Raw genomic sequence first — 12,604 nt, 5'->3', positions numbered from 1 at the left:
CCTGGCACAAGGAGACATTACTCACTAAACATGACATTTTACTGCTATCAATACAAGACAGAAAGTTGTGCTCTACACAGCGTAATTATTTGTGTTGCTGTGACGCATACCACTACAACAGCATGAAAGCTATTTCTCTGGAAGGCATTTGTTTTCACCCGTCCTACCTCTAACCAACAGGGACTTTGAAATATTCCTGTAATAATCCTAAAATATAAACACATTAGTTTCTGTCTTCCTGTGTTCTTCGTGGCTTCGAGTGAAGTGTATGCATCTGATTGTTTTTGTGTTGCTCCCAGTTAATGTTGACAGACACTTCTGTAAATGCCAGGAAGAAACCGGGATCCTTGTGACCTTTCATCTCAATTGACGTGATTAAAAACCCTCATATAGCATACTTTGATATAATTAACAACACAGAGAGAGACAGACTTTTGGGGAGGAGAGGCAGAGTACTTTCCAGTGCCAGTGTGATTGATCCCGTCTGTAATGCACTGCTGCATGCTGCTGAGTGTTTGTGCAGTTTATGCAGTATAGGGTTTGTACCAGTATTCCATGATGCTGTTGAATTTTGCCATACACGCCATGCTGTTTCTTTGTGTGACTTTATATGTTAGACTTGACTGCGTCAGTGTGTCCGTGCACGAGCATGTGTGTGTGTTTTGTTTTTTTTTCTTCTATCGATCCACATAGCACGAAGCCCCCCGTGTACGATCAGGTAGCCACGTATCAAACAAACACCAGATGGCCCCCCACATGCAAGCCCCGGATCCTCGCGGAAACAATTTCTCCGCTTCTGCAAAGAAAAAAGTGTGCAAACTCAAAGAGTGAGCAGTTTGTCACTGAAATGTTGTTAAAGGAAATAGCTAATTGCATTTTAATTTCGACACAAATAGTGCTGTAATTTGGTTACTAGGTGTTTAGCTGACACTTCAGCACAGCAGCTGCAAAGTTTTCTGTGCTCATCAAGACTATTGTCCCAGCAGTTATTGATTATGTTATGTCTGTCGGATTTGATGTTCAGCTCTGCGGTTTACTTTCCAATGGCTAATTAGCCTGCTTTATGTGGTTAATGAAATGCTACAACCTAAACGATATGGACCTTCCCAGTATTTCATTCGCCCCGACTCTGTCCTCTACTTCATTTTTTTCTCCATAATTAATCATATGTCAGTAGGAGATCTTGTTTCACAGCGGGACTCTGTATGGCCCACTACATGCTTTTTTCTCTCTCTCTTCTCCACAGACGGACAATTTCCCCACTGAGCCTAATTATATGGGTAGCAGACAACAGTTTGTTCAAAGGTAAGAGCTGGGATCTATAACCATCACTGCATCTCAGACCTTTGTATTCTTTTCTCCAATAGTCCCAGCACAGTACTTCCCCATCAGTGACTGAACTGACAATGAATTGTACTGAGTCACGGCAGGGAGACGAAGGGCATGTGCATTCAATTAGTTTTAAAAGTGGTTTAACGGTATTCTCTATAATACATAAAATATGACAACACAGAGGAGCCTCTTTTTTTGTTTCATCTGTAATTTTCTTTTAGCAGGCAGGACTGCTGTTGCAGTACTTTTAGAGGCATTTTATTACATCCCTAAATCCTATTATTAAAATTTTTCTTGTTTCGTTTAATCATTCAGGGCCCCTCATCAATGTTTCATTCAGTCTCTAAACTTACACTCAGGGTAAAAAAAAAAACCCTGACAAACTGTCAGCTGTACGCTGCGCACTAATATTCCTTTCTTTTTTGTTTTGTTTTATGTAGTAGTTCGACATTCAAAGACCCAGAACGTGCAAGCCTCAGAGACAGTGGTCATGGCGACAGCGACCAGGCTGACAGCGACCAGGACACCAACAAAGGCTCCTGCTGCGATATGTCTGCAAAAGAAGCCCTCAAGTTGAAGGCTACAGGCGTGAAACCACCACCTTTGGAGCAAGGTGAGCCCTCATCGGCAAATGAGAAATGAAAGCCGCCGTGCAAACCAAACACACTTAAACCAAATGACTATCAATCCGTTTTCTGTGCGGCAGTTATTTGTATTAACGATTGAGCTCCTGACTTGCCTGAACGCACACAATCTGAACTTCTACTTGGCTACTTTATTCTCCCCTACTTTGTTCTCTGCACTTTTCTCATTTGATGTGTGTGCGGTGTGTGTATGCCTACAGTATGTGTGTATTTGAGGGTGTGAGCGAGTGTGCATTCTATACACGTCCTCAGTTTATCAAAGCAGACAAGCCCATTATGTTTTTATAAGCCCAACTACTTCAGCCTCTCCATTTAGTCCCCCTTCCCTGAGCACCCGTCTCTGAAACTTTGATAATGGAACATGGAAAATGACTTAGTGAGCGGCAGGCGATGTAGCTTCGTAGTGTGGTGATTAAATATGAATAATTATTCTAAGCGCTGTGGGTCGGGCAGATTACACATGACATGTGTAGAACAATAACTCCCCAGATATGAGTTGTTGCAGTTCTTCTCACCCCATCCACCTCATATGATTAGTGTAGGGTCAGGGGAGGCAAGAAACCAAGATTATACATAGGTCTAGGGAGAAGTAATGGGACGGGAGGTATGGTGTATTTCTCACTGCAGCTTCAACCAGTCATGTACCTCAGTGTGGGCCATTACCTGCTTGGCAAAACAGATATTCCCGCAGAAATACAAATTCACTGAAGTCTCTACACCACCATGTATGCATGTGCTGTATACTGAGCGTGGATCCTCTGTAATGGTGCTATTAATCCAGGGAACAGAAGGGCTGTTTTACTCCTTGCGGAAGGACAATGACAATTTGTGCAACACTCTGTGCTGCAATATGCACGTCTGACTAGATAGCTTTTTTTTTCCCTTTTCATTGGTTTTTTGAATGAAAAAAAGCCACACACGTTGGCAAGAGAAATTGGCCAATTAAAAAGCTCCATATGTTTCCCATTTTGAAAATGTTCCCATTTAATTGTCCGTGAGGGACTGAAAGAATCACATTTATACGCACAAAACACATGACAAAGGGAGCTACGAGTGTGTTGGGCAGTAGTCAGTCGGTATAAACTGTCCCAGTGCAACATTGTTGGTGGATGTGTGCTGCTCCCGCCTGATAGTGCCAACCTCAGCCTGTCCATCCACCTTTCTGTGTGCTGCCTTCGATCAGTATCCTTTTGACGGACTCGAACAAGAGATTGTTGTGCCCGTACACAAACAGACAGACAGACACACACACACACACGCACACAAAACACAGACAAGCTCGGGTGGTGCTGGGAACTCAGTGAAAGGCTCCAACCTGCCATTGCCTGTTTCTCACTCGTCACTGGCCTCCCATTTACTCTCACCCTCCTCTGTGTTTTCACCCCCGCTCCATGACTTTCGTTCCACTTCTCCACCTCTCCTTGTTTGGGGAAATCGATTGATGTGAGATTAGACAGTTAACTGGCTGCAGCTGGCTGTGTTTAGCCAATAACATGTGGGCTTAGCTAAGCTGTGGGGGAGGGCAGGGGCAGGAGGCCAAGGCATTGTGCAAGAGCAGTGATGATGAGTGAGGGATGGTGAACATCACTCTGGCGGTGTTCCAGTGCATCTTTATTTAGTGTTCAAAACCAGGAAATTACACCTCACTTTGTGTTAATATTTACATGAGAAAGCAGTTTTATAGTGTGATCTTCTGCCTTTCAAATTACAATGTCATCTGCTCAGGAAGGTCTGTTTTTATTCTTTGTGTTCACCTGCTGTCTGAGATTAATCGCAAGATGCCAACTTGTGGCTGCTAAGCTTAGAGTAGTCCCATATGCTACTTTGTCTTCAGCAGACCCACTCATGTACATGTAATTTATTATAGTAATTTTATGGCTAATTAATGAGGCTTAGTAAAAAGCGGACTGAAACATGAGCTATTAAAGACAATCCGGTGTAATGTGCTGCTCTGCATTCAGGTATCGCTTTCTCGGCTTTAAATAAAGCTCCCTGTGCGCACAGATGAACTGCACCCATGGAACCACACAGGTACTGTATGTCTATTATCAGATAGAAAAAAAAAGGAAAAGGGAGCTTGTCATTGGTCACCGTCCCCGGGGTCGTTTTCCTGCTGGCTTATATTCTTCACATCTCAGCACTTAGCATCTACTTCATAGGTCTCTCCCCCCCCCCCCCTCCTTCCCCCCTTCATCCCATCTTAAGTCCTCTGTTTCTCTCCAAGCATAGCCCTCCCAATTACTCTTTGTAGCTCTCTGCTTGCCTGCCAGGACACTGCGGCCTCATTCACTGGCTCAGTATAAACAGAACTACAAGTGCACAAAGCATGTAGTTCAAGTCCCAATCAATCCCCAACCCTGTTTCAGTTCTTAGCCTTTCTAGCCACTAGGTTGTAGCCTACAGTGTGCACATAATTGTGTGCTTCTCTCCTTTTTGTTTCTGACTTTTCTTGTTATACTTCATTTCCCCTTACATTCACTATTTATGATCTCTTCTGGCAGTAGGCATTGATAGAACAAACACACTCCCTATTCCCATGCTTGTAATTCATCTTCTTCTCTGATGTTGAGTGCGCTTTCCTTCCAGACAACATAATCTGGACATCTTCGCACCAGGGACCAGTCTCAAATTGATTAATTAGCCCTGCAAAATTGGTAGCAATGTATTAATTAAGCTTAAGTATATCAAATGCATTTTTTGCCCGTTTTAATCGGTGATTAATTGATGCTCCAACGCGTCTGCAGCAGACGTTGATAGGAGCTTGTCTGGCTCCGACGGAGTGGCTGGCAGCACATCGCTCGCCTCTGTGGAGATGACTGCCATAGTCGCTATCACGAACAGACAGGCGGCAGTGGTGTAGGGAGATGTTACCCACTGATAGGGCCGTCCGAGGAAATGGAGAGAGAGGGAGGGATGATGGTAGAGGAGGATGAAGAGCGTGGAAGGACGCTGTTTGACAGGGATGCTGTTTGTCTGTACCAGCTGACCTATCCTAATTAGCTGCGATTGGAGTGTGATAATCAAGCTGCCTCCTGCCTTGCTTTAAGAGGCAGGCATGAGTGGGAAAGAGGAGGAGGAGGTGGGGGGAGGGTGTGATACTACAAGGACAGCATGGATACTGTGAAGAGAGGCGGCATGCGATGTGTTCCTATGACAGCGCAGTGAAAGGCGATGAAATTGACTTTTTCCCTGTTCTTTGTGGCGAGGTGATAGAAATCCCCACCCCCACATCATCCCGCAGCTTGTGAATGACTTAAATACGGGAAATGTCATGTTTTGTCAGTTGCTCTCACACATGCAAACTCTTGGCACATGCACACCCAAACAGTGCTGTAAAAGCACACATAGGCATGTACACTGTACACAAATAAGTGATGATGTTGGCAGTACAATATTTTTAATTATTACTCACCAAACCCTAAATTTATATGATGCTTGTCTTCTCCGCAGGTGTTAAGTCATTTATGGTGCTGAGGATGTCAGTGAGTTCTTTGAACTTGGAACTTGCATGTACAGTTACACATCAAATGTGGGATTTTAGAGATGGCATCTGTTAATCTCTCTATCTGGTAGCAAAGTATCTAAAAAAGTATATATTATATATACATATTTAAAAAGCTGGTTTAGCATAAATCTTTCCTGAAACTAGAGATATTTCTTCTATTTAAATAACTAGTACGTAGAATGATTTTGCAGCTGTGGCAGAGCTCATTGAGTGTTTTCTAGTTAATCCTTCACTGGCATTTTTTCCTGCAGCCTAAGTTGACATAGCCATTGGGTAGAGGACAATATTGTCATCCTTCATCACACAATAGCATGTGTCATATATGGAAGCCCTTTAAATAGCGACATCACAGGATATCTAACTGTAAGTATTTAATGTGAATGTGCTTCTTGGACCGTTGATAAGAGCCCATTTATTTCTTTGGACATAAAGCTGATGAATAAACAACAAACACAATATGTGTATATTTTGAAATGTGATTTTCATGTAATTGGATTTTTGAGACCTCATTTTTGGCATTGTGACACTTCCAAGCAAGAAAATGACGTAGCTTGACAATAACTTATCTGTAAAATCATGAGAAAATGAGGTCTTTTTGTTTTGTTTTGTTGAATAATAGGTTTTCTCTACCACTTCACACTGAGACCAAACAAACTAAATATTCAGACTTTAATCCATCTTAAATATTCACCCATCTTCCCTCGTGGCAGTCTTAATCTTAAGACTCTAGCATTACTGTACTTTTTCAAAGTGTTTCAAGTCCCAACAATCTCAGTCTTTCAGTTTTTCTTTTTACTTACAGCAATTAATTTTGAATCTCAGCAAGTGAATCTTTGTAAAAAAAAAAAAAAAAAAATGCAATTCCAAGATTAATTGACTGGTCAGAAGTCAGATCAGATGCCCTTTTCACACTTGTAGCCATGGCAACCTCTATCCTGCTCACTCTGGCCTTCAATAAACCTTTATCTGACTGTTGGAAAAGGGCATTCCATTCAACATCATTCATATTTCATGGACAGATAAATGCAGAAACATTTTTCATAGGCCGGGTAGATGCGCATTACATCTGTAATTTGAATGCCTCTGAATTTGCATTCAAAATGCAGCACTATCAGCCTGTTATGAGTTTATTATTGACATGTATGTCGTTCGCATTACAAATAGTGCACTTAGGCCAGGACAGCTGATATATGTTACAATTATGGTTGCAATTAATAATGCAAGTATGTAATTTGGGGATATTTATATTGATAATTCCCGTCAACATGTATGAAATATCAATTGCTTTTATTATGGCTGACAAATCGCACCTATATAGTATAATTTTAGTGTAGCATTAGTCCATCAGATAGCTTACGTTGTTTCTACAGTAAAAATGATGAAAAACATCTGCAAAAAACGGGACAGTTTTTGCAAAGTTGAGCTTCTTTGTTTTATAAAAGTCATCTTTACCCTTTAGGGGTAAACTATTGTTTATAGTTTAGTTGTTTATAATGAAGTTTTCGGTTGGAGCAGAGGAAAGACAGAGAGAAAGAAAAAAAGATTTCTGACACACAATTGAATCCAAAAAACAAATGAACAAAGCAACACGAAATCTGGCTGCTGAAAGGCAGGCTGCTTGAAGACGCACTTCTCCTGAAACATTTCCAGTGGGCATCGGATCCAAAGTGGAGATGTGATGGAGCTTCAGAACAGTCAGAACGTGACTCAATCATATCTTGTAAACAGGGAAACTGACTTTTATTGTTATTCTATTTGTTCATCAGTTACTGCAGTTCTGAGGATGAGTTCCACTTTAACACATCTTTCTTGCCTGTGACATTGTATATGTGATATTATATATAATATTATAATATATATTAATCATACCCTTTGGCCATGTGATCAAGAGGCTTTATTGCAACACTGCATAAATTCTCAGTCCTCAGTAAAGTCCAAGTCTGTATTAGTCCCAGTATATATCATTGCTGACAACGACAAATACAACACAATAATTTCTCATTGATTTACACTTAGAAAAAACATGAATGAAAAATGGAGTGGTTGAAAAATGTGCATTTATTCTTCCATAAATCAATACAGCAAGAACATTTTCAAAGCTAACAACACAACCATCATTATTTATCCAAACATCTCCTATTAGCAAGTTAGCACAACAGACGTGCTTCAAGTGTTTTGCAGGGTGCGCTCTCCAGTGCAGAGAGGGCATTGTTAATGTACGATTCTGCACACGGTGCTTAATTGTTCTGCAGGTTAATGGACAAACATCTGCTGAGAGAGGAGCGTCATTTGAGAGCATTGTAATTAGTTAGTTTACAAACATTACTCTAAACAGGTAGCATATGGAGGAGTCATGGTTTCGTGTGATGCTATCACATCTGCCTGTTTAAACATGATTAATCGAGGCCATCAGAGTGTGTTTACACCCGTTGTTCCAGTGGAGACGTGCGTGCGTCATTCCCGTGAACTCTGTCGTGGCAGCACGAATAGCACTTGATTTGTTACAGAGCTCCTCTTTGCCTAACAGCTAACTGACTGCATGTTAGCTCTTTTCATTAATCATTAATTTAAACATCGGGATCGTTTTTAACTTCTCTTTATGGAGTGCCTGTCATGTTTTGATATCAAACCTTAAAGAATCCGTCTAAAAGTCTGTAGCGTGGCCTTGGGGAGAAGATTAGAAAAACAAGCAACATCTGAAAACCGCAGCCAGATGCTCATGTTTCTTCGTACTGTTTGTACGAGCCGTCGGACAGGGAGGATTTGTCTTTGAGCCTTTCATCTTTTCGTGCTCCTCATCTTCTCAGCTCTCTGTGGCCTGTCCCTGGCTGGGCTGATAGCCTGATTCATGGCAACATCACCAGCTACTTCCCTGGTGCACAAAATGAGAACCATCAGCAATCTGGACATCACTCAAAGTCAAATAAGATTTGTGCGTGTGTCTGTGTGCGTGCATGCACGCGCGTGTGCCCGTGCACACGTGCCAGATCGTGTGTTCACCCCATTCTTAGAGGATGTGGCGGCATCGCACAGCAGTGAGGCGATTTGCGGCTAAGCTAGTGGAATCCTGTGGAAAGCCTAAAATCTTGTGGGGTGAAGGGAGGGGAAATATCACAGTCTTAGGATTTCTTCTCTCTCATTATGGAAGATTTGAAGGGATTAGTCTATTTTCTTTAATACATGAAGTTTTATTAAATTCCATTGTTATGATTGTGGTTCATGAAGGGTAATGTCCATTCTTGTGTCCGTCCTCTTGTGCTGAGCGTGTGTGATATTGCACTGGGCTGGCTGTGGGGTGTGATTTCCACCTCTAAACCTCAGCCCGCCTGCATGACGGCTCACCCCCTGATCCCCATTCAGCCAGTGAAGCCTATCTCAAGCACTGTGGCACCACAGCATTGGAGGGGATTGATGAATATCTTGGACTCTTACCACTTGGGCTGTAAATCACTGACATAATCCCTTCACCCTGGTGGCCGCAGTGAATAATTATGGCATGTTTATGGAAGCAATGAGTAAAAATATGTCTTATTTCACTCTAAGCACCATTAAAACCTCTCATCATAGCATGATTGGACTTCTCATCTTTTAAAAAAGTCTGCGTTAGAACCCACTGAGAGTGCTTTCCTCCTGCACCTTCCAATAAGAGCCGCTGTCCCTAAAAGCTTATGGTTGCCCAGCTCTCTCTGCTCGGGCCGCTCTGTAATGAGAACATTACAGGGTAGTAATCCAAGTGTGTGCTCACTCATATTAGACATTGAAAAAACACACAAAGCCATTAAATGCTGTGGAAATGTTATTCAAGGCCCATTAAAAAATGTAGGCGCACTGAGTATGAGGATTAGTCCAGAGTCATGGAGGTTTAAAGTTAATCACTCTATATTGTTTCATCACAAGTTTCATCTACTGTCAGGTCCAGTAAAACCTCTGTGATATTATTATTATTTTTGTGTTGTGTTTTTTTTGCTTACTCGGCTCTCTGGAAGACATGCACAGTATGAAACACTCTTGTTTTTGGTCGAGCTGGAGATGTTTTTTGTCGTAGTTCTCGTCAGGAGCCTCACCTGCAGGTGAATTTGAATTTTGTTTGTTTTAATGCCTCATTTGTGTGTAATAGAACTCAAAAAGTGAGGCCAGGCGGTTTGATTAGTTTGCATATTTCATGTTGACAGTTTACACATGCACACAGACCTGCTTGCTGTAAACACACTAGTAACCTACATAATCTATGTTGTTTTCACACTGGTGACAATGAACTACCCCCCACTAAACTTGTTCTACCACACACACACACACACACTCACACACACACATACACGCGCGTAAGACATATTCCCTCAAAGCAGCAGCTAGAGAGAAAATCCAGTGTGTTTATCTCCTCCATCATCACGACAGACATGTCTCTGCTCCCAGTTGTTCTCTTTGTAATCACACGAACAACAACCTTGTAGATGTGGTGTCTGTGCTATAAATGAAATTAATTAACATTGTGTGGCTGAGCCCCATGGCTGTGCAGCCTACGTTTCTGTTTCCTTTCTTTTCTTTCACTTTCAGGCATTAACCTCTAATTGAAAAGCTTAGTTAAATTTGTGATAACAGCACACACAATTAGGATGTTATCATAACTTGTGATGCTGAGATATTTTAAGATAGAAGCTCTGAGAGCGGAGATGTGTTTTCAGCTCATGGGCGGTACCAAGTGAGATTTTACTAGAAACAGTGAGCAGGCTGAACGGTGAATCAGACCCACTGCTTCACAGCCTGTGCTTGTGTCTGTGTGTTGGTTAGGTACACAGATGGACTGACAGAAATAACTTGTCTGAGCTGTCCAAGACTGATTTGTAAAGGGCTGAATGGATGCGTTTAGAACATGCTGTTGGTATAAATTTGCCCTGGCCTTGTGCATGCTTCTTTGCTGCATCTAGAAAATCAATGTGAGTTGTGGGCTGTGAAATGACCATTTTCCAACTTTCTAAGGGTTAAGCGAAGTAGCACCGAGGTATAAAAGTAAGTTTGTTGTCACAGCACCTCTTTAAGAGTATGTGTGACAGAGCAGCAGAATAGCTGTTCCAGTATCTGCTCTCAGTGGGTGAAACATGTTGTCCAGCACAGCAGTAGGGAGGATACTACGGAGCAGATTATAATGATACAGAACATCGTCACTTCCTGGATCAGAGCCACTCCGCGGCCATCTGTCCTCTGTCCATGGACAGCAGGGCATTGGTGCATTTGTATGTGTGTTTAAGTGTGTGTGTGTGTGTGTGTGTGTGTGTGTGTGTGTGTGTGTAATTCTACTTTCTACTTTAACCACACTCTTTTACATATGCTTTCCTAGCCTCTTCATCATTTTCAGTCATATGCATTATCTTTCTCATCTCTTTCAGCACTGATTTGCATTCATTGGTTTCATTGGTTTGATGATTGTTCAAGCAATTTATCAAAAAAAAAACAAAACAAAAACAAAAAAAAAACACCCAACAGTTACTGCTTATGAGAGAGGCGAAACAAAATGCAAGGAGCTGGATTTCTGTCAGACCAGAAGAAATCTTCCATGAGTCCATGTCATGAAATCAATGACATAGACTACAAATAATAACATGCAACAGTTAAAGGTTTGGTTTTTATTTAATAGGGTTAAAATAAAGATTAAGGTTCTGTGAGTTGTACTTGTATACTGTATTTTTACTTTTACTTTTTTATTTTCTTGCAGTGAAATGCCTTAAAGTGGATCTGATGTTTTACATGTAGTGCCACACTAAGTATTCTCCATGCCTTCACAGGCCGTTATTTCATGCTTTAACCTAACTATACATTTAAAAATATGATATCAAACCAAGCACCCACAACATTATCCTACATTGTCAGGACACAGATAAAAAGTCATTTACTTTTCAACAGTGATGTGTTACGTGTGACGCCTGGGGCCCAGTATCACAAAAAGAGGAGTTAATTCTCTCATCAGCTGTAAACAGTATTTTTTTTCCGCACATCTTGAGCTCAGCACCAGTGTTTCACTTCTAGTTCCACTTAACGAATTCTTGTCTTGTGTGTGTGTGCCTGTGCTATCCATGCATTTTACTGCCATTTTTCAATACCAGAGCAGCTACTTTGAATTAGCAAACTGGGAGGCAGTTGTGTAACTCAATAGCTGCGCACCGTTCTCTGTCCACTCTAAGTGAGCAGTGATAATAATGACATGTTTTTGTATGGATTTGGTGGGACAGACGCAATCAGCTGAGGTTTGGATCACACAATGCAATGGTTTGACTTATATTGTGCCCAGTAATGCTACACCGGATGCGGCAACGTTATTAATTACAAAAACACTCAAGTGACAGATTGTTTGATCAATTCTGTGCAGGCAGTTGCAAACTGGGGAAATTGCTCAGCTATGATTATTTGAAAATGAAATGCCTGGTAAAAATTTCCCAAGACAGTGAATTGAGCACAACTTCCACTGAATCAGTCAGATCCAAGTGAAGCGCCCCTTCATCCAGGCTGTTTCCTCGGCTGATGTGAATGAATATTTGTGGTGCCCTGGGGCATTGTTTCCCCATGTTGCACTGCATCAGGAACCAGAGAGATAAATGGGGCCTGGCCTGTCCAAGGCATCAGGACCTCTTCTCTCTTCAACCATAACTAGAAATGTCCTTTCATCCACTGCCTGCAGTGCTATAGATAATGGAGTAGTTGAAGAAGAGGAAACGCAAAAACAAAGAGAGGGGATGTGGTTTATGCGATGACAGTGGATGGGATGATCAGAGATGTCACAAAAGAAGAAAAATGGGCTACATGAAAGCGTATATAGAGCAACAGCAGCAGAGCTGAAATATATGAAATACATGTAAATAGTCATAAAGTCAAATAAGTGCATGCCAATCTCAGAAACAGAGCCACAAGAATGGAAGGAAGGAAGGAACAGCAACCATTAGATAAGGGATCAGATGATCAGAAGAAAGAGCTCATAGGTGGATGGATGGATGGATGGATGGATGGATGAAGCGGGGCGGGACAGCAGGCGGGCTCCATGGGAGACTGGCTTATGTAGCATGGTGCCCAGCCTCCCGCAGTCACTGAGCCACCGGTTCAATTTCAGAAGAAAAACCTGTCGCAACGTAAACGC

The 12,604-nt window shown here is 41.8% G+C and overlaps 1 protein-coding gene across 2 annotated transcripts in view; it reads left to right on the top strand.

Annotated features, from left to right (window-relative positions):
• The window catches only part of pcdh17 (protocadherin 17), a 54,850-nt gene that overhangs the window by 20,677 nt on the left and 21,569 nt on the right, over positions 1–12,604 (top strand). For both annotated transcript variants that reach the window (XM_041938516.1, XM_041938524.1), the window contains exons 3-4: positions 1,247–1,305; positions 1,773–1,945. In XM_041938516.1, coding sequence (XP_041794450.1) covers positions 1,247–1,305; positions 1,773–1,945 — 232 coding nt within the window. The remainder of the gene's footprint in view (positions 1–1,246; positions 1,306–1,772; positions 1,946–12,604) is intronic.

The sequence above is a fragment of the Chelmon rostratus genome, chromosome 1, assembly GCF_017976325.1.
Source record: "Chelmon rostratus isolate fCheRos1 chromosome 1, fCheRos1.pri, whole genome shotgun sequence".
Classification (NCBI taxonomy): Eukaryota; Metazoa; Chordata; class Actinopteri; order Chaetodontiformes; family Chaetodontidae; genus Chelmon; species Chelmon rostratus.
Note: the sequence above shows the minus strand (reverse complement) of the source record. Positions and strands in the feature narration are given on the sequence as shown.